The sequence below is a fragment of the Magnolia sinica genome, chromosome 19, assembly GCF_029962835.1.
Source record: "Magnolia sinica isolate HGM2019 chromosome 19, MsV1, whole genome shotgun sequence".
In the NCBI taxonomy this organism is placed as follows: Eukaryota; Viridiplantae; Streptophyta; class Magnoliopsida; order Magnoliales; family Magnoliaceae; genus Magnolia; species Magnolia sinica.
This window is the reverse complement of record NC_080591.1, coordinates 7,996,026-8,018,077: the sequence shown is the minus strand read 5'-3', so window position 1 is coordinate 8,018,077 and position 22,052 is coordinate 7,996,026. Positions and strand designations below refer to the sequence as shown.

Genomic DNA, 22,052 nt, shown 5'->3' with positions numbered 1-22,052 from the left:
CGGACGCGAACGGGTAACGATAGCAGGACTACATGGGTTGCTTGCACTCGTTGTCGTGCGTTGCATGCTCGCCTGAACTTGGGTGATCTAGTCCACCGACTGACCAACCATGTTTGTTAACCATGTTTGTTCACGCCTGTTTAGAACCTGGAACAACTCTTGCCCACTGACGCCCAGTGACAACAACTAAAAACTGATCCACAGTTTTGTGAGCCGGGCATGGTGGAATGGGACACTATGTCCGAGCTATCGGCCTACATTGGGGTGACGAGCCTCCCCGTAGTGACCGTGAGCTATCCTGCTTCCTAGCACTCCCCACATGCTTGCAATCAGGGGTGGGGACTCCCGATGGGATCAATGATCGCGGGGTCTTGGCCTCGCTTGTTGAGGGGTCCTGGCCTCGCAAATGGATGATGGCATTGATATCGTCGGGGTGTACCAGTTTCCCTAACCTGGTAGATGAACGGAATTAACTAAAAACTCGGCTAATACATTATTCACGTATCGCATTAGTTAGGATTAAACGACTCGGCAGTTGAAGTAGCAATGAGAGAGTGTTGGTCATGCGCGATCGTGAAACGAAGTCGCTCGAGGGAGTGTTGTGGGTGAGGTTATGCATCATACATAACTCATGCATATGCATTAACAAAAACTAGTCAGTGATTTATGAATTTATGCTTTTCATTAAATTTATCACGGAATTCTTATTTGATGTAACTTACGGCTAATGACACCCACTGAGTTAGCTACTCACTCCCACTCTAGGACGTTGTTTTAAAACATCAACTAGACACGTCATTAGATGCAAGTGAAGGGGAGCTCGAAGAGCTAAGCGAGGTGAGCATGGATGAGGAAGAGGAGCTTCCCCACTTCCACTCTTTTGGTGAATCCTTCTAATCTAAGTTCGGGCTATCGCAGGGTATGGGCCAGGGCTTTAGTTACTTTGAGTCATATATAGGTAGGACTAGTTCCCTATTTAGATGATTTTGGATTTGTGGTTTAGATATTTTTATATTTAGTGATACTTGATACTGCTTTATAACTTATGCTTTATGCCTTATTAAACTCTTCATTGTTTATGAAATCATCCAAATGTAATTAAAATCTGAAGCCCATTAGAGCACTCGTGGCACCTAGGAATTCGGGAGCCGAGTTCTTACACAGCCCCTGAAAACCCGGAGTGTGACAACTCAACTCGAAATATTCTGATCTCCTAAAAAAAGGCTTAACTCGGTTCGAATAGAGTTTTGATTCAAGTCGAGTCGAGCTTTTTCGAGCCGAGTCAAGCAAGTTGCCAAGCTAACTCTGCTCGCATACAGCTCTAGTTTAACCCTTTCGTTTTCTGTCATTGGATACCTTATTTAAATCCACTGCTGCAAATTAATCATAGGAATCACTCAGGTTGAGAATGTTGTGGTTCCAAGCTTTAAAAAGTAATTTCACGATTTTTAGTTGACTATAAATTTTAAGCTTTATTCAAATAGTGACAATTTCAATTAAACATAACATATATAAGTTGATATATATCACTAACATTCGGTAGTCTATGGTAATTGACAGTAATGTGGCTCTCAAGCCATTTGGGGTCTACTCAGAGGTTACTAATAGAATCCATTCTGTCCATCCATTTCAAAATAAAACAATAAAGCATAATAATGATAAATAAGAACATCAAATACTCAATCAAAACACACCTACAAAACAATGGAAACAACAACAAATAACAACAACTAGTTGAGTACGGTTCATTACCGTTTCAAATCAGGAACGGCTTAGAGTCGTTTCCGAACCAAACTCCCTACCGTACCAGATAGACAATTTTGGTGTAGTGTATCCTACCTACAATTATGGGAGGGATAGAAAAAGAAATGAGAAAAGTAGTGGGCCCATGTTCCATGGAGTTCATAATAAGAACATGGTAGGATTATAGATTTACAATGTAATAGAGTATATGACAGATTGCAGGATGAAAAAGCATCATAACTGTTGTGTCACTAAAATGTTAAACTATTCCTTATAAGTCATATTTTAGAGTAAGAGGTTCTACCTACAAGAGTGTAAACAAAACTTTATACATCAAGAAAATCTCATACATCCCTTCCACGTCTGTGACCTGCTAGAGAGAGAATAGAGAGAAGAAGAAAGAGAGATTATCCATCCCCTCTTAGGTATGTGATCGTGTGCATCTCTTTATGATTTATTAAAAGAGTCTCTCCATATGAGACAAATGGAGAGACTTTCTATGTTAGAAGATTGATAATGATAAATTTAACTATTCATCTATAATATTTTGATCAGATAAATCTTAGCCCTTAATTATTAAATTCTTCTTTTCACTTTTTTTAAAAACTTATAATGTCTCGAAGGGAGGTCTCAGGATCGTGTAATCTTCTAAGTTTTTAAAACGTTTTACTTCCCCTTCTAAATCTACATAAAAAGTTAAATCAAATATGACAAAACAATGAACGGTCATCCTATTTTCCCCAAGGACCTAATTCTATGGCTGCGGTTCTTCCTGATCGGTTCGCGTCATTTCCACCGGCCATTACATCTCTTGTGGAATCTTGTGTAGCAAGAGCATCTAGCAAGAAGCCGTGGGATACTTGCATTCTTATTTTACTTAAAAATGAAAATGCATCAGCGAGTACCTTGCTGGGGTACTTACCATACTTACGTGTTAAAATCAGACAAGTGTGATCAATCCAAGTCGTTCATCAGTTGATCCCCGATATTGATATTTGATGGATAAAAAATCTAGCTGGTCTGTTAATCAAACGAGGTAAACACGTGTGGTGAATGTGGACCATTGGTCAATTTCTCTTAACCGTCCACTTCCTTCGTACATGTTTAACCCATCAGATGCGTGTACGGGCCTGAATTTGAGGCCAAGGTACATATAAGGTGGGATCCAATCTAGGGACGGCTGATATCTCGCACATGTGCAATGTTAGAGCGTGTGATCGTTGAGCCGCTCGTGCTCTCGTCGTTCCCAAAGTTAAACGCCGTCACGAGTTTCACGTCGTCTGGAAGATGGTACAGTAGATCCGGGAGATTAGTAATATGGTAGCGCCATCTCTCTTAAGCACACGCTGCAGGGCGGCCTATCAATCGGGACCGTCTATCTAGTTTCACTAAATGTTACAAAGTATTCATCCGTCGGTGATCTTCAATGATACTGTAAGAGGTCCATTCAGCGATAGATAGTAAAGATAAGCAATGAACAAGATTGTCTGATATGTTTGAATTTTTTAAACAAAGGCCGTATATTGTAGGTCTCACTAGATTGACGGTTCCGATTGATTCATCAGCCTGACACTTGTGCTCTGGAGAGACTTCTCTACAATATTCCGGTACTCCCGTTTCTACTCTATCAACCGCCAGCGTCGTCATGGCTAGCGTGTCCACGTCTCTCTACCGTCCATGTTAGTTGGCCGGAAGATTTTTAGTCAAGATTTAAACTACGACATTATTAAAGAGGAATCGACGGCCAGAAATCGGCATCGAATCAAAAGCTTTCCGACTCCCTTTGAAATAAGAAACGTAAAATGAAATCTTGAATGAGATAGGACCAACCAACAATTCAATCTCAACCACCAATCACAAATGGGCCACATTTACACTATGACATTACAAGGAAACGGGAAAAGACAACACTGCAGGCCACGGACGGTGGATGTTGGACGACAAAGGATAAGGCGATTCGCGCAAGGATAAATTGAACAGATGATTCGTGCCACACGTGCCAGGAAGGATACGAGTCTGAGATCTGGACCATTCATCAGGTGCTGCCTTTCGTGAACATGCTCTGTCATAAATAATCCATTTCATTTGTCATGTGGGTCACACGTGAATGAGAAAATACTGACTTTGTATACTCATTGTACAAGTTTGACCAGCCTGATGATTGGACAGTTCTAATTTTTTTGGAATAGTATATATCTGGATGAGGTCCACTTAACAAATGGATCGGATTTCTCACGTACGAGTCGTACTGCCACCTTGGCTGCAAATCATCTCATCCATGGCTCAATCTGTACGGGCCTAACCGTTTCTACTGATAGATTATGGCATTCGCGGGCGCGGCTTCAGTGGATCCGCGGATCCACCTAGATGGGTGAGATCCCTGACTGTGGGGCCCACACTGACGTATTTCCTCATATCCACGCCGTCAATCCGTCTTATAAACTCATTTTAGATAGTGATACCAAAAATGAAGCAGATCCAAATCTCAGGTGGACCATAATACAGTAAATAGTGGTAATCAACCATTAAAAACTTCTCGTGGGCCAAAAAGTTTTATATCAAGATGATATTTATGTGTTATTTTAATTCAGGTATTTTTGACCTTATCAACAGGTTGGATTGAAAATAAACATTCCGATGGCCCCATGTTGTTTTTAATGGTAGGATTCAATCGCAATTGTTTTCTATCCCATGGTTTACCTAAGTTTTGGATCGACTTCATTTTTGGGGTGAAGGTCTAAAATGTGATATCAAAATGGATGGACGGTGTCGATGGAAGGAATATATATTACATTGGGCCCCACATTTAGGGATCCACCTACCTCGGTGTGGATCCCGGGATCCACCAAACAGCGCCCGGTATTCACACCTACGTTTTCTACAGTTTCACTAATCGGACAGTTCGGATTCTTCGGAATATCTGATCTAGTCCATCAGTTTTTTTTTACTGTGGTCCAGCGTAGTGACACGTGTATGTTAATCACATGCATAACAAGTTTACACATGTATTCTCCCACGTGTGATAATTAAGAGAGCCGTAAGGGAATGTATAATCCGGAATTTCAACATGAAAAGGGATTCGATGTGCGTCCCATACCATTTAGAAAATGGCATCAATGTTACAAACCTGGGTTGATCCACCTTGGTAATGAATTTGGGCCATCCAATTAGTGGGCCAATTCTTGGATGAGCCATATTCCAAAAAGGGCTACGATATAAATGTCAGATCCATCACTCATTTTTAGATGGCCAGAAAATGTTTAGATCAATGATCCAGAATAAAATGCGTAGATCAAACGGTTAGAATCACCCACAATCAGTGGGATTCTTAACCATTGGTCCCTCGATGAGGTGGCCAAAGGTAAATGGTGTTAGTTACACGGTTCAGAGAGTTAGATAAAGCCATACACTAAATGGTTTTAGACGCACATCGAACTCCCAAAAGGTTCGACGGTTCACGAAAATCGGACTGACCGGTCCGTTTTGCCTGAATCCATGGTATTAACGGAGAAAAACTTCGATACTCTGACAGCGAATGATGGATGATGCGCATGGACGTAGAAACTGCATACATGGCATAGGGAAATCCAAATTAAACTGTTCAAATTATCCGGCCCACTTTAGATGCATAGATAACCAAAACTTAGGGTTATTCGGTTATGTAGCCACCAGATTGGAGGAATTTATTGAACGGTTAAAATAGAAAGTATCTAATGCGACATCATCTCAACAAGCAAGTGTCCACGAATCAGCGGTTAGGATAGTTTGCGTTGCGCAATCTGACGTATTGAGTGGAATCCGCATCTTAGACGGCTTACGTTGAGTTAACTTATGCCACTTGACCCAACAAAAAAATTGTCCGACACGTGTACAATTTGTGAGTGCCTGCGTATCAAGCGACAACGGAACCAGAGTATCAAAGCAGTCCCCTAATATATAAAAACAACGGCTGCTAACTGTAGATGCCCCAACACAAAATAGAAAAGTGGCCCACAAATGGATCTAAACCGCCCATATAAGTTACTATCTGACTGGTGTACTTTCTGACTGGGGACCATCAACGGCCATCGTTTTCAGATTTGCACTCTAGATCTGCGAAGTGCCACCTGGCGCCCGATCCTAAAGAAGAAAAAGAAAGTGGAATTAGGAATGATATTCTAATCCTACACGCATGCCCATTAGGGCTAAATGTCGGTCGGGTCGGGTCGGGTGGGGTCCGTGCTCAATCCTATCCCAATCCAAGGTTCCTTTGTCTCAATCCCAACCGAACTCATCCTTGGGTTGGGAATTCTCCACCCAAGCCCAACTCAAGTGGGCTCGAACGGGTTGATTAGGTTGATTGGCCAGATATGATAATATTTTCATTATTACATTAATCTATTTTATTTCAATACATGTCTTTTTCTTAATCTATATTTTTATTAATTATACGTGCAGTTAATTATAATAAAGAATTTCTTTTTTTCTTTTTCCTAAACAAACAAATTAAATTGTATGACAACTCTTTCTTTAAAAGTCATGCTATATAGTACGTAATTTATTTGGGAGAGAAAAATTCGGCATATCCTGTTAGGTTAAGACATTAAAAATGATGCGGACCAATGAGACTCAACAACATTGAAAATTTTTATGCCTTCGATACAAAGGATTTATGTGTAATTATAATTTATTATTAACTTATATATTAATCAGATTTAATTGGGTCTAAGAACGGGTCTAAGAACCCAAGATCTCAACTTGACTTAACCTAAGCTTTACTGAGTTAGTGTTTGTACAGTACAAGCTCAATAACGGCTAATATATCCTGCTTGAACCCAACCTAATGCCAGGTCATTCACGAGGCAGCCAGGTTGGGCCCACCCAACTTTCAGCCCTGATACCCACATGAGTGGACAGTTGCTAACTCAACATTTATATACAAAATCCAATCCGTTCCCCACCTGCACTTGTCCTGTTTATAACTCAATACGCCATCCATCATCATGGCTGCAACCTATTCATCAGTTCTAGACCATCTTACCAAAAAACGGCCGAGACGATCAGGGAACTTCCATAAATTTCCTCTAACATAAAATAAAAAGGTGCCCCACCTGTTAGCAGCTTGGATTATTTACACGTGTACCATGACCGCATGTCTGCCTGCCTGCAGACGCGCGAGTAGAAAACACCTGTCCGATTGCAAAACATCCGTGAGGCATCGTCTCGTAAGAGCGAATGAGGTTGCTCGAATGTATTCCGACGTACTGTAATACAGTACATCGAGACTTTTTCCTTTGAATCTGGATCAGTCTTCAAATGATCCAAATCGTCGATATGACGAGTCTCCATTTTTATATATGGAATTCATCAAAGAAAAGGGTATTATTTCAACCTTTAAATAATTTGGTACTTTTCTTTAAATATGAACGGTCAATATAAACAAATATAATCAAAGTTTATGTTATTTAATCAGAGATTTATTTTCATTATATCCCTATCCATATGCGACCCTATCAAATAAACGGTGTGGATCACTTAGAAATCTTAAATCCGAGTCTCAATGTGTCTTATTTCGGTACGTGAGGATGTATTCGAGCAAACCTCAGAGCGAGAAAAAAAAAGGGAAAGAGGAGAGAGAAAAGAAACCGCTCCATTAATTCCCCACCGATCTGCTTCAGCTGATCTTCTCTCCTTCTCCAAAAATCCCAAAATCCCAAAAAGCACCACGTCCTGACACGTCATCAAAATCCAAGATCCCTGCAAATCTCGACCCCCTCCCTTTGAAATTCCTAGTACAAATCTGTACCATCTTCATTCCAACTACATCCACACCATCCATTATACATCCATACATCATACATCATACACATTCAAACCCTAACCCTAATCCCATGAAACACAGTAGAAGTAAAAAGCTCAAACAGATGATGGAATCTCCACCCACCTCAATTCCGTGCTCCTGCTCCCTACTGTAATTCCATGCTCCTGCACCAGTCACAGCTCCACCTCCCATGGCAGCAGCTGAGAAGAAATGGCTCTTCCTCCTCCTCTCCTCGGCCTTCCTCTCCCTCTTCCTCCTCCTCTCCGCCATCTCCGGCTTCTCCGCCTCCTCGGCCTTCTCCTCGCGCAAGCCGTTTGCTTCGGTGGTCCATCGCGGGCCCAATTCCCTGCCTGCCTTTGCCTACTACATTGCTGGAAGCCGCGGGCATGGGAACCGCATCCTCCGGCTCCTGCTCGCCGTCTACCACCCTCGGAATCGGTACCTCCTCCACCTCGGGACCGAGGCCTCCGATAAGGAGCGGACTCAGCTGGCAGCCGCTGTGGCGGGGATCCCAGCTGTGCGCGCTTTCGGGAATGTTGATGTGGTCGGGAAGCCGGATGCGATGACGTACATGGGGTCATCGCAGCTCGCCGCCGCCCTCCATGCTGCCGCGGTGCTGCTGAAGCTGGATGGTGAGTGGGATTGGTTCATCACTCTGAGCGCCACAGATTATCCTCTGGTCACGCAGGACGGTATGCAATCTTAGTTTCTCTCTCTATTATCTTTTTGGTTCTTGATTTGGAATGAAAGTATATAATTTTATGATTTTATGCAAATTGGGTCTAATTTTGTTGTTTGGAATTTGATTTGAAATATCCGAGTGCTTGATTTACTGGAAAGTTTCGGTTTTAGTTTGTTTCAGATTCTTGATCTGGAATATCTTATCTAGTTGTTGATTCAGGGGAAGAAATCAGATTTAAGAGAATCAATCTTTTCTTTTTTCCTTCTCTTTTATTCTTTCGATTTTGATTTGGGATGCCAAGTTTTGTATTTATTTGATAATGTCTGATTTAAAGGGAATTGGGTCTTTCTTTACTGTCTGGATTTTTTGGAGCACCATGATTTTGATTTACTGGATAATGTCTGATTTTAAGAGATTTTGATTTTTCTATATTGTCTGGAATTTTATTTGGAATGCAAAACTATTGATTTATTGGATAAAATGTGGTTTTAGTTGATTTGGGTCGTTTTTTTTTCTTCTTCTTTTTTAAATTCTTTGAATTTGACTTGGAATGCCAGAATCATTGATTTATTTGATAATATCTTTTTTCAGACATTCAGATTATGGATTTTGATTCCGAAATCCAAGTTCTTGATTTGTTGGATAGTATCTGATTGTAGGAGAATTTGTTTTCTTATTCCTTTTTAAAAAAATTAAAAATTAGGTGAATGGATTTTCTTTTCTTTCATCAATTTTGCTTTGGCATGCCAACTTCTTTTATTCTTGATAAAATGTTTCTATCTTTCTTTTTTCCCTCCTGTGACTTTAGAAGAACCCGTCTCTTTCTTCAGTTTTGGTTTTGAATGTTAAGTTCCTGATTTATTCGAGGCTATCTGATTTCAGGAAATTCAGTCTTTTATTTATTTATTTTTTGCAATTTGAATTGTTGGATCATTGTGTAGGAAATTTCTTTGCTTCAATTTTGTTTCAAATTTGCAAGAAGTTTTTTTTTTTTTTTTTTACACACGCACACACCCCACACACTCACACTAGTGGAATTTCACCACCTATGGGTACTCGAACCCTTGACCGGGAGTTGAAACTCCTAAGAGTAATTCACAGAGAGAAATATGATTTTGAGACTAGTATTATTATTATTATTAGTAATTTTTATCTTAAATTTTGGTCAGGAATGCCATGTTCTTGCTTCATTTAAGAAATTCGATTTTGATAATTAGATCCCTCTCATCTTTTTTTCTTTTTTCTTTTTTCTTTTTCCCATTATTAATGTTTGCTTCTTTTCAAAGAGAATTTAGAGCTTGCAGTAAAAGGGATTGAGTCTTTACAAAGAATGGAAGTCATAGGACGCCTTACCCCCTTTTGAGCCGAAGAGTGGGCTAAGACGTAATATCAAGTAAAACAAGCTATTTAACCCAACGAGTAAAGCTCCAAACCTCACAAAAAAGAAAAGAAAAGAAAAGAAAAATAAAAACTCTTAAGCGCCAAGGATCAGAACACTTTTTGGACACATGCATATCCGGATAGACAAACTTGACAATTAGGGAACCAGCACTAGTATTCATGAAAAGGCCTTTCTTGTAGAGTTACAACTTATCTCTAAATGACTGATTATGAAGCAACACCAGAAAAAGGAAATTAAATATTCCCTTCTTTGTCCCAAAGAACACCACTAACACCAGTTTGCACTCGTCTGTGTTGGCTGTACCATCAAACTTCAATTCCCAAATTCCCATAGGAGCAGCAGCCCAACGAGATTTCCATGTGTTAGCTTTGATAATTAGTCCACAAGAGGCAATTCCCTGGCGAAAAATATCTCTGGTGCAGAAGTTCCTTTAAACTCTTTTCAAGCAAGTGCCCAATGTCAAAGAGATCCTTCCATGTGAAAAACCTCTTGCACCAAAGAAGTCAAACCATAAAAAATGCACCTGTTCCTTTGCATACACCCCACAAAATGAAACCACGAATAATCTTCCTCAAGATGCTAACTTTCCCTTTGAAAGGGCCTCCATCCCTTTGAATGGCTAGACCATTGTACCTTGCATCCCAAAAGGCCTAAAGAAAGTAGGCCATACTTCCCTGGCAATGAATGCTATAATTATCAAAGAGACGATTCACCATTTCTTTCTGAGGTTTTGCACATGAGACACATGTTGAATAGGCAATGTTGGAGATGATTGAGGGTTAGGATTTATCAGTTGCAGTGGTGGTCCAACAAAAGCTGCTACTCTAATTGATTTCTCACACATGAGCCCTCAAGGGGAGTCTCCCTTTATTTGTCAATACCTAAAAAAATACAGAGAAAGAGGGAGGGAGGGCCTCCAAAATCATTTAGTACTCCTTTACTCTTGCCTCCTTTCTGCTAACTACCCTATAATGGTATGGGAAATGAAAGGGCTAATAGTATTCTACCTAACTCATTTTTAACCCTAGTTTTATTGGATCAAAGTTTTTGATTATATATTTTTTGGAGAATGAGTCCTGCTTCTCCTAGGATTTTGATTCAAATACCAAGCTTTTGATGCATTGGAAGTTATCTGATCTTAGGAGAATTGGACTTTACTTTTCAGAATGCAAAGTTCTCACTATAATTAAACAGTTTTTTCCTATCTTGAAGGTTTCTTTGGGGTAGTGACCCATAATAATGGGGGGTTCAATACTCCCAAAAGATGGATTCTGTAAACTCTTGAGTTTCATATTAGATGCTATCTGATATTCTGATCTTAGGAGAATTGGGTCACTTTTAACCCCAGTTTATTGGATCGAGTTTTATTATTATTATTGATTGAATATATATATATATGTGTGTGTGTGTGTGTGTGCGCGCACGCGCTCGGGGTGCTAAGTTCTTGTTGTAATTAAACAAGGTTATTCTACTTTCAAGGTTTCTTTGTGGCAGTAATGCATCATAACGGGGGGATTGATCCTTTTAGGTGTTAATATCTCGTTTTGTTGAATTAGAAGAAAATATTTTTAGAAAAGATTATAATGCAGAATGGCTTCTCGGAGGTTCTTTTACTGATATTAGTGTGAGGTATAGTTTGCGAAATGTCACTGCTGAAAAATACCCCTATCTACGCCTTTCTTCAGTTATCATTGATGAATAAAGATCTTGGTGAGAAAACCAAGTCATATTTGTTGCTATGCTTTTGCTTATTTGATATACAAACTGGTGCTCTTGATGGTGGGACTTCACATCACAACCGTTGGGCATGAGGCTCAATCCCAAGCAGAATGGAGCATGTTAATGAAAGATGGATCTTATCCTAAAATTTGAGAGCTCATTGCGACACTACATGGGTCTTCTCTTGTTCAGTGATGTCCGAACTTTTTATAATATTCTTGAATGTACCTAGGTTATGATTAACTAATTGTGTTATGCTAAGTTTAGTTCTGGGAAAATCTTTAATACCTTGCTATACTTAGTTTGCAACATTTCCATTCTTCCAATAAACTATCAAATAGTGGACAGAGTTCTTTGAATCAACTGATACCAATATAATGACCATTGGTCTAGAAGTTGATGCTTAGTTGCAGGATGCTTCCAACTAGGTGTTGTGCCCACTTTGATTCCCCACTCTAGACTCTAGCTTCTCCTTCCAACTTATATATACTTGTTTACAGTTTGAAAGAAACACTTCCCTGCTTCCGCACAGGAATTTGTTGCCACTTTGCTTCCCGCTTCGTGCAGCTATTAGTTGATGTGAGACGTTAGTGGTAGTGATGTTTAGTAAACTGAAGTTCTTTTTATCGGAAAATGGAAATTTAGGGTGGAAGAGAGTATATTGTTGGACCTGTGTGGCACAGTCATGTAACATATTTTCACTGAGTACCAGCAATTTGCGGAAATACTAGTTGGAGTATTATGTATTTTGGATGAGTTTCTCGTAGGAGATACTGTCACTGATGCTTACAGATGCTACTCATCCCATTTCATTTCTCAAGGATGTAACTGACCCACATAGTCTTTTGATTTGTTTCTTGATATGCCAACCCAAAAAGCTGGAAAAGATTGACAATGATGGTGGTGGTGATTTGTTTTGTGAATCCCATCAGGCATGTATGTCATTTAAATTTTATTTACTTTGGGCAATACTAATTCTCTCTTCAGAAGAATGGATGAGGTTCTTTGCTTCTCCAAATGCTTGATATTCAATATGTTCCCCTGCCCCCCATATTAGAGATTTCTTTCGATTCCCCTCAATCTTCTCTGACATTGGACTATTACATTGGCATTCTTGCTCACTCCATTGTACAATCTACATCAGCCTTGTTAATACATACAGGCCACTCTAGGTCTTGTTATTACCATTTGGTTTGGTGTTGTTATGGCCATCCCAGACCATATGATGTGTCAGATACAGAATATTTATTGATGAACGGTGCCAATTTCGTATAGAAATTCCCCTCCGAAAGAGACTACAGTTAGGATATGTTTGCTTGCACTATTGAATTATATTTGCAATAATTAGTTATGTAGAGGAAACAATGTAATTACAATTGTCTTAGTATTTATATCAAGGAACTAGGCTCTAGATTACAGTTATTTTTCACGCATGTTGGACTGTGAAGGAAATTGAAGGCAATTTGATCATTTCCACTGCACTGATGACTGAACTACTCATTGTCCCAATTTTCAAATGCACCCAAAGGCAGCCATGGTTGAGAAATGTTAATTTGGTAGACAGATCTAGGTGCGGGATTTGCTAAACCCCAGATCTCATGGTGTAGGAATGCTACTGTATGTTTATTATTTCAGTATTTTTACCAGGGAAAATCTCATATGGTCCTGGCGTGCCATGATGCTATTGGCGCACTTGGGGACCACATGCTGCAGGGACAGTCTAATCATTGATCCGGACCATACATTGAGTTTGCATGATGCATGGGCAGTCTAATCATTGATCTGGACTGTCCATTGAGTTCACCCCACCATTCATTGGCCATCATGAAAAAAACATGGTGATCAGAGGATGCTAACCTTCAAAATCTTGGCCTTTCTTTTTATAACCATCAGTTTGCCAAGCCAAAGATGGGATGGTTATGATGATCCAATCAAAGTTTCCTTGGAGACATGTTATCCAAAGAGGACTCAATTGAATCGACTGACCTTCTTTGATTCAGAACATCCATTTTGTATGCTGTTGTCATGTGTTCCTCTGATGTGTGTGAAATTTTCGTGTCCCATGAAAAGCAGATCGCTTTCAGTTAAGAGTTGCATGGCGGGGTTCTAACTTGCAAGTGAAAATGAAACCTTGTTTAGAGGTTGCTCTTGGTTGCAATACCCATTTATTGCTTTCAGTTGCCATTGTGATTTGTAAATGCGTCATGTGCATATGGTATTCCAGCCATGTTTTCCATCCACAAAGATCACCTCTAGCAAAATCAGTGTCATCAGACTCATCAGGTGGACCACTCTGTACACGTGTGGCGAACCTGATGAGTGGACCAATCTTATCCTTGCATATGGTGATCTTTGTCACAGTGGGGCAAAACCTTTTGCACGGCGCGAATGTCATGCGCATGACATGTTTGCATGTGTACTGCGATGGATGGTTGACTTACCGTCGATCAGGGTGCATGTGATCATTCCTCATTTGACCTGTCTTCATTCTCGTCCTGCCCATTATTTGCCTCTCTTTACCAGATAGAAGTAGACTTACAAACTGCCGAGGAAAAAGAAAATCATTCAGCTACTCTTTTGTTGGTTCCTATTTCAGATTTGTTCCATGTCTTCTCCTCTGTGCCGAGGCACCTCAACTTCATTGAGCACACCAGTGATCTTGGATGGAAAGAGTAAGCAAAATGTTCACATTGATGATTTTATGCTTGTAGATAAATCCAAAACCCAGTTCAAACCATGTTGGGATTTTTTATTGTATTCTTGCAGGTTCCAGCGTGTCCAGCCAGTTGTAGTGGACCCGGGTCTTTACTTGGCAAGGAGAACCAAAATCTTTCATGGCACGGAAAAGCGGCCAACCCCTGAAGCTTTCAGATTTTTCACAGGCAATCTCCCCATCATTGTTTCCAATTTCTCCTATTTCAATTTCTTCACCCTCGGCTTCCATTTCAAATGCTTCCAACATGGAAATTGAATGCTCAAGACAGTGCGCTTATGGTTCACACATGTCAATGTTGCACCCATGTGGTGGATCCCATACACCAGTCATGTGGGGAGAGCTTCCTAGATGCTCTGGCCTAAAAAGGAGGCAGATTGGCTCATCAGGTGGGTCACACATGTACAAAAGAAACGGACAATAAAAGGATTTACCAATGGTCCACATTCAGCATGTGTGTAGCACATAAAATGGCCGAATGGCTCTAGCATATTTCAATACATGAGCTATGCAACATGACTCCTGTTTACTTCTCTTTTTCTTCCTCCTATCATTTGTTGTGATAATCTTCTCCTTTTCTCTTGAACAGGTTCGCCATGGGTTATTCTTAGCCGACCTTTCATGGAATTCTGCGTCTTGGGTTGGGATAACCTGCCTCGGACACTCCTCATGTACTTCACCAATGTATTGCTATCTGAAGAAGGCTATTTCCACTCCGTCATCTGCAATGCTCCAGAGTTCCAGAACACGACCGTAAATGGTGATCTAAGATACATTGTGTGGGACAATCCGCCGGGGATGGAACCCCACTTCCTCAACTTAACCGATTACGACAACATGGCCCGGAGCGGGGCAGCCTTCGCGAGGCAGTTCCATAAAGATGACCCAGTGCTGGACCAGGTTGACGAGAAAATCCTCAGGCGTGGGCCCAACAGGCCCGTCCCAGGGGCTTGGTGCTCGGGCCGGAGGAACCGGTGGATGGATCCGTGCTCTCTATGGAGCGATGTCAACCTCATGAATCCCGGCCCACAGGCACAGAAGCTTGGGAATGTGATGGCTGGACTTATTGAAGAATGGAATTCGAGTTCGAGCTCGTGCAAATAGTGTATGCGAGATGAAGAGTCTGGACACAAGATGTAGTACTGACTGAGATAGATGATCATGATCATCGATGACAGAGGTATATTCTTCAGTCTGTAACCTCATTTTCTTTTTGAAATTGCTTCTTTTTTTTTTTTTTTCTTTTTGCTCTGTTTTGGGTTATGCTGTATTGGGTGTAATGAGGGGTAGGAGTTATGGGGAAAATGAGTGAAATTCTTTGAGATTTTGAGGCTGGTTTTTGTGGCTTGAATTCCCAATGTTGTTTATATATGCAGTGAGAACGTGAGAATCTCCAAGGGCCACTAACAGTCTTTGAAAACCAATAAAGGGAAAAGATGGAAAGAAAAAAAGAAAAGAAAGAAAAAAAAGAAAAGAAGAAGCTCATATTCTCTTTGAGAGGCATATCTTGTTGATGGATACTAAATCAAGGGTGTCGATTTTGCAAAGAGAAGTGCAGGTGGCCCTGAAAAACAGCCGTAGTCACCTTGCACATGGGCGAGATCGTGGCCATTCATCAAGTGGGCGCTACTGTTTGTACCCCAGCTTGGGAATAGGGTGGCAGGTTTGTCAGGTTTGGGGGCGGGTACTTCAAGTGTGGGGCAATCTTTTCTTGTTCCACTTCTACTGTATTTGGGGCCCACCTGATGAATGGACTTGGCTGGCCTGTTCATGGGGAGTTGCTTGCGCAATGGGTAGCACAGCCATTGTTCTAATACTGGTATGATTCGACTCGATACTCGGGTTGATGAGATTTCGAGGTGAGTCACTAACAACTTGCACATCGAGCTGAGTCACTAACAACTAGCTGATGAGAGACTTGGACTTGGACTTAGACTCGGACTCGGACTTGGACTCCGTCAAGCTGAATCACTGAGAAAGACTTGACTTAAGACTCAGGAAAATTCAAAGTGTATGGTGAGGAATGAATGGTTGCCTTTTTATTATAAAAATTCGAAGTGGAACACGCCTTTGACTCAAACGGATGACCTCACGAAAAAACACAGGCACCACAAGCTGTTATTTTCAATACCTGTTTTTAAAGTATAAATGCCTTATTGTTAACCTAAACCCCTTAATTTCTTGATGAGGTCTCAATTCCAACTGGTTTGACTACAAGTTAAAAAGTCTGCTTGGTGGATAACTTAAAACCTTTCATGGGCATGCCACATCCATACCATCCATTAGGTTGGGCCCACCATGAGGATCACCTTGTGCTAAAATCAGCCACATCCACTAGGTTGAAGTTAACTCTGAGCGGACCGTAGCTGGTGGTCCAACCAGTATTTAATTGTTAAATATCAAGTCTTAAGTCTAGTAATTTGAGGTTTGCAAGATTCACATGTGCTTTTTGCATGTAGGATGTGTTCATAAGTGGGTCCCACCTTGTAAGTGGTCCAGGGCGACAGTTATTTGGGTCCCACCATGGTTGGCAAGTTGCTAGACCAAGGGTTGAATGCAAAACTCTTAAAAAATTGTTCATTATCCAAGTGGAATGGAAGTTGACAGATATTTAAAATACATGGGATGGGTTGATGGCTTAGAAAGACAGGCAATTTTCAGGTTCGTATGTGGTGGATCTTTGGCACGTGGAGGTGGCAACGTTGATAGGCTCCCCTGCAAATTGCCTTCACATAGTGTGGCTTGCCTGAGTTTTGTGTCAAGCTCATTTTTATATGTATTCCCTTCTTTCCATCTTTGTGATTCATACTTAATGAGCAGGTTTGCTAAAACAGGTGTCGTGGACAATTCGGGTTTGATATATTGCTGCATGGGAACTGTGAATCGTGGACCCCATTCTCTAAAATGACACTGATCAAGCAATCGTAACAATGTCTCTCGAATGGATGGTTAGAAGCAAAATAGTGAATGTCCGGAGGGAAGAAGCAAAATAGTGAATGTTGGAAGCTAAAAATCGGATGGAAAATATAATCTTCCTAGTGCAATTTGGAAGCTTGTGTTTTGAATACATTTTATTTCACCACTCTAATACAGTGGAATTGGAGTGATTTCAAATCCTCATTTGGCAACCTGTAACTGGAATGCATTAGAAATCCAATTCTCTTATAGGTTTGGGAACTTGTATTTGAAATATACTGGAATTCTTTAGTATATTCATAGGTTTTAAATTTTTGATTAACTTAATTATATATATATTTGATAGAATGATTGCAACAATTCCATTAAAATATATACTTTGGCCAAATTTAAGAAAATTCGAGCATTGGGTGGGCCACGAATGTAATGATCACATATGAGCCACTCACTAACATTTTTAACCATCCATTTAGATGGCCAATCGTTTGGCCCACTTAGATCATTCTATTGACGTGATTTTAATGGTGCCTTAGTTTATTAGATTGTTTCGGGGTATCATCAAGGTGGCAGTGTACTTCACACCTGCAACTTTACTACATTTAGAGAGGGAGTAAAAAGGTGTTTTGCTCCCTATTCACTCAAATCTGAACAAAAACTTAGATTTCAAGTAACTTCGATTCCGATTACCTCCAAATACTGGCGCCAAACAGCTGACTATATTTGGAATTTTTAATGGTGAGGCACTCAAACATCACTGTTTCCTGTGGTGTGGTCCACCTGAGATTTGGAGCTTATTAAGTTTTGGAACCACATTCTAAAATGGGCTGGAAAAACGAATGGACGGCGTGGACATACAACACTTCATCAATGTGGGCCCACGTTAAGTGTAACACCTAAGCCGCTTCCCTTTCCACTGGTGTGGTTACAAGTACAAGCTAATCACGCACTTATGTTGCCAAATGGATTTCATTTACCTCGAATCTTCGGTGGCCTTAAAGAAGTTTTCAACGGTGAGCATTCAATCCCCACTGTTTCCTATGGTGTGGTCCACTTGAGCTTTTAATATGCTTGAATTTTGGGCTCATACCCTGAAATGAGCTGGAAAAACGGATGATTAAAATTCATACATAACGGCGGGCCCCACAGAGTCCTGACACCATGGAGCTACGTGGTGTTGGGGTCACTACGCAGTCCGCATCCCTTTCGCGTGCAAAGCTCCATATATTCTTAGCAGCAACTGTAGGGTCCTCACCCGCCCATTCAACACAAGTAGCCACATGATTTGGTGATCCAAACCGTTGATCTGATCCAGAAAATTTCTAACATCCTAACCCTTCATTTGATCTGATCCAAACAGATTGACCTTCCAAACTTCGGGCGCATCTCCGTCATTCCATCAGATGAACCGTCTGGATCCCAGCAATGGACTGTGCTCCTTTGGCGCATCAGATTCAGGGAAAGCGGATTGGGTGTTAGCCGGGTAACACCTTAGTGGCTTTCACCCTCCCGTGGGCCCCACGTTGATGACTTTTTGTATATCCACGCCGCCCATCCATTTTTCCAGCCTATTTTAGAGCGTTATTCAAAAATTTAAGCGGATCCAAATCTCAGGCGGACCACACCACAGTAAACAGTGGTGATTGAACGCCCACCATTAAAATAATTATAGGTCCACTGTAATTTTTACTTACCATCCTACATGTTAATAAGGTCAAAAAGACCTAGATGAAGGTAAAATATAAGGATAATCTTGATCCAAAACTTTTGTAGCTCACAAAAAGTTTTTAATGGTCATTCATTACTATTTCCAGTGATGTGGTCCACTTGATTTTTGAATCTGCTTAATTTTCTGGAAAACGTTCTAAAATGAACTGGAAAAACGGATGGACGGAGTGGATATATAAGATATTCATCAAGGTGGGCCCCACACGGAGTGGGTGTTACCCTAGGACCCTATAATTCATCAAAGAGGAAAAGAAAAAAACTGCCTCTTTGTGTAGGCATGGCAATGGCGGCCCTCTGAGCAACAACATCTTCAAAGTGTACGGTAAGGGCATTTTGGTCAATATTCACGTTCAGATTGCTCGCACTTCCTTTCTCATACATAGGTTGGTAGGACAATCCTATCCATCTGGCACAAAATATATGTTTTCTTTTTACGATTTTACCCCTCTTTTCTCCACCCTCTAGAAATCCAGAAGAATCATGAAAATCAATCCCTTTTCCCAACATATTCCAATCCAATCTTGCTAGATTCGAAATGGGTTTTTTCCAATCTCTCAGTCGACTGCTGAAAACAGTCGAAAAAGCTAAGATTTCCATCGAGAAACCCATGAAAGTCACCCCCAAGTTCACCCCCTTTCAATCTCTCATTCCAAGCTTTGAATTGGGTTTTTCCAGCTCTTTCCATCAATTAGAAAAAACCCAATCATGCCCCGAAAAGGCCGGTCAAAAGCCAATCTTTATTGCCAAACAGGTCCGTCATCGCCGGGACCCATCTCTTCTTATCGGATTCAGATTGGGTTTTTGCAGCTCGATCCATAGTTCCCGTAGAACCCATATTTGCATTGAAACCACAGATGAGAACCCAATCCACAATTGTCAGAAAATATCAGAAGATGCAGAAAAGATATGCCAAACGCTCTTGAACAGGGCTAATTCCAATATCGAATATTCTCTCGACAGTTTGGGCATTCGGGTCTCGCCGGAACTTGTCGAGGAAGTCCTCAAGAAGCTCAGCAATGCCGGAGTTCTTGCCCTTTCTTTCTTCCGGTGGGCCGAGAAGCAAGAAGGATTCAAGCATTCTACTGAAAGCTTTCATGCTCTGATTGAAGCTCTGGGCAAGATCAAACAGTTCAGATTGATATGGAATTTGGTCGATGCTATGAAAGTGAAAGGTTTGCTGACAAGAGAGACATTTGGGTTAATTACTAGGAGGTATGCGCGGGCCCGGAAGATCAAGGAAGGGATTGAAGCTTTTGAACAGATGGAGAAGTACGGACTGAAACCAGAGTTATCAGATTTTAATCGGTTGATAGATACGATTAGCAAGTCCAAACATGTCAAGAGAGCTCAAGAGATTTTTGACAGTATGAAAAAGGGAAGGTTTTTGCCGGATCTCAAGACGTATACGATTCTCTTGGAAGGGTGGGGACACGATCGGAATTTGCTGAGGCTGAAGGAGGTTTATCAGGAAATGAGGGATGAAGGGTTCGAAGCTGATGCTGTGACATTCGGGATTCTTATTAATGCTTACTGTAAGGCCCGGCGATATGATGAAGCAGTGGAGATTTTCAATGAGATGGTATCGAAGAATCGTACACCGACCCCACATATATACTGTACTCTGATCAATGGGTTAGGTTCCGACAAGAGATTAAATGAGGCATTGAAGTTTTTTGAGTTGTCTAAATCCAGCGGATTTGCACCGGAGATACCCACTTACAATGCGGTTGTCGGGTCTTACTGTTGGGCAATGCAGTTTGATGATGCTTATAGAGTAGTGGATGAGATGAAGAGATGTGGGGTCGGTCCGAATTCGCGGACCTACGACATCATCATCCATCACCTGATAAAGGCACAGAGAAGAAACGAGGCATATTCGCTTTTTCAGAAGATGGGCAATGAGATCATTTGCGAGCCTGATTTGAATACGTATACAATGATGATAAGCATGTTTTGTGTCGAAGCGCGGGTAGACATGGCTCTGAGGGTGTGGAAGCAAATGAATGGTAAGGGAGTGATTCCTTGCATGCATATGTTTTCGGCTCTGATTAACGGTTTGTGTGATGAGAATAGGTTAGATGAGGCGTGCAAGTACTTTCAGGAGATGCTGGATATGGGTATTAGGCCGCCGGGCCAGCTGTATGGGAATTTGAAAGAAGTTCTTCTTGATGGGGGGAAGAAAGATTTGGCAGTGAGCTTTGGTGAGAAGCTGGATAGATTGAGGAAAACGCCATTGGATGAATGAATGAAATGCAGATATCGATGGGGTGATGGATCACGGCCAATGGCTTGTGGTGGTATGTTGGTTTCTGTTTTTTAGATCGACGATGGAGGAATTGAGCAGAACGGAATCATGCAAGTGCAGTGAGTTTTTGCTGAGAAGCTAGATAGGTTGAGGGAAATGCCATTCGATGGGTGACAAATGCAAACAACAGATGGGTTGATGGTGATTTTGGCTAATGGCTTTGCAGTTGTATGTTTGTTTCTATCTTTTGTAATCGATGAGGGAGGAATTGAGCAGAATGGAATGATGGAAGTGTAGCCTCTCATACCTTTGCAAATGTACTTTCGTTTGAACTCTAATATTATGGAAAGAGAACTGAGATTTTGAAGCCCGTCTCATCTCATGAATGCACCAGTAGCAGTGAAACTGAATTTTCTATAGAGTCTGTTGGCAGCTCTTTTTAATCTGAAGTTCATGTTTGAAATCATCTAAAGGCACTATCTTGTATGACATTTATCTACTCCAAAATTCGTTAGCAGTGAGTATGAAAATTATGGTTGCATGTATGGCATTTTGATCATATTAATCATATGTTGAGGAATGCAGTATTCATGAATGGTCATTTTCGAGACCTTGCATTGTAGAGCATTTAGTACTGCTAGGGCTGGCTGGCAGTTGCCCTCGTTTGAATCTCTCCAAAGATTGGTGGTAACCACAAAGTAGATGAGGAAAGGAAAAAATGTTACATTTGAGATCTTTGGTTTTTTAGGTGTAAGAGTAGAAAAGGATATATAGGTCTAAGAGTGGAAAAGGAACTAGCCCTTTATAGATGAAATCTAACAAAATATAGGAAATTGATTTCCTCAATCCTCCATGAGGAAATAGATTTCACTTCCTCAGTTTTTTTTTTCTTTTAAATTCATTTCTACCAATCCAAACGGCCTCTCAAGGCAGCAAGGCAACCAATGTCGATCTGACACAACTGCTACTGATTCAAGGAGGAGAAAGGCAGAAAACTAGCATCCTACCCAATCCAGTTCCAGTTTTCACCTCCAGTTGGCTACCCAAATCATCCATTTTGTAGTGAAAATAGAGAGTGGAGAGAATCTCAATGCAAAAGGCTAACTA

At 40.9% G+C, this 22,052-nt stretch overlaps 2 protein-coding genes across 4 annotated transcripts; both read left to right on the top strand.

The window, feature by feature from the left end:
* Positions 1-7,278: 7,278 nt before the first annotated feature.
* On the top strand, positions 7,279-17,229 carry LOC131234316 (beta-glucuronosyltransferase GlcAT14A). 3 transcript variants are annotated; one of them, XR_009165676.1, is made up of 5 exons: positions 7,279-8,235; positions 13,943-14,018; positions 14,113-14,228; positions 14,649-15,239; positions 16,880-17,229. XR_009165676.1 is itself a non-coding variant. In XM_058231102.1 (4 exons), exons 1-4 carry the CDS (start codon positions 7,734-7,736, stop codon positions 15,161-15,163), a joined length of 1,209 nt encoding a protein of 402 aa, XP_058087085.1. In that variant the 5' UTR covers positions 7,280-7,733; the 3' UTR covers positions 15,164-15,381. The 3 variants fall into 3 exon arrangements, 1 of the variants encoding a protein (XP_058087085.1); XR_009165675.1 differs by having other exon boundaries at positions 7,280-8,235; positions 16,894-17,229; XM_058231102.1 differs by lacking the exon at positions 16,880-17,229 and having other exon boundaries at positions 7,280-8,235; positions 14,649-15,381.
* Positions 17,230-18,643: 1,414 nt separating this feature from the next.
* Positions 18,644-21,315, top strand: LOC131234314 (pentatricopeptide repeat-containing protein At1g71060, mitochondrial-like). The gene has a single exon (XM_058231100.1). The coding sequence runs from the start codon at positions 19,236-19,238 to the stop codon at positions 20,943-20,945; it is 1,710 nt and encodes a 569-aa protein (XP_058087083.1). The 5' UTR covers positions 18,644-19,235; the 3' UTR covers positions 20,946-21,315.
* Positions 21,316-22,052: the final 737 nt, after the last annotated feature.

Bases quoted from the DNA above. Each gene is read 5' to 3' on its own strand.
- LOC131234316 (XM_058231102.1), top strand. From the start codon at position 7,734: ATGGCAGCAGCTGAGAAGAAATGGCTCTTCCTCCTCCTCTCCTCGGCC. The intron at 8,236-13,942 runs GTATGCAATCTT...TTCCTATTTCAG, and splicing joins TCCTCTGGTCACGCAGGACG to ATTTGTTCCATGTCTTCTCC. The intron at 14,229-14,648 runs GCAATCTCCCCA...TCTCTTGAACAG, and splicing joins AGCTTTCAGATTTTTCACAG to GTTCGCCATGGGTTATTCTT.
- LOC131234314 (XM_058231100.1), top strand. From the start codon at position 19,236: ATGGGTTTTTTCCAATCTCTCAGTCGACTGCTGAAAACAGTCGAAAAA.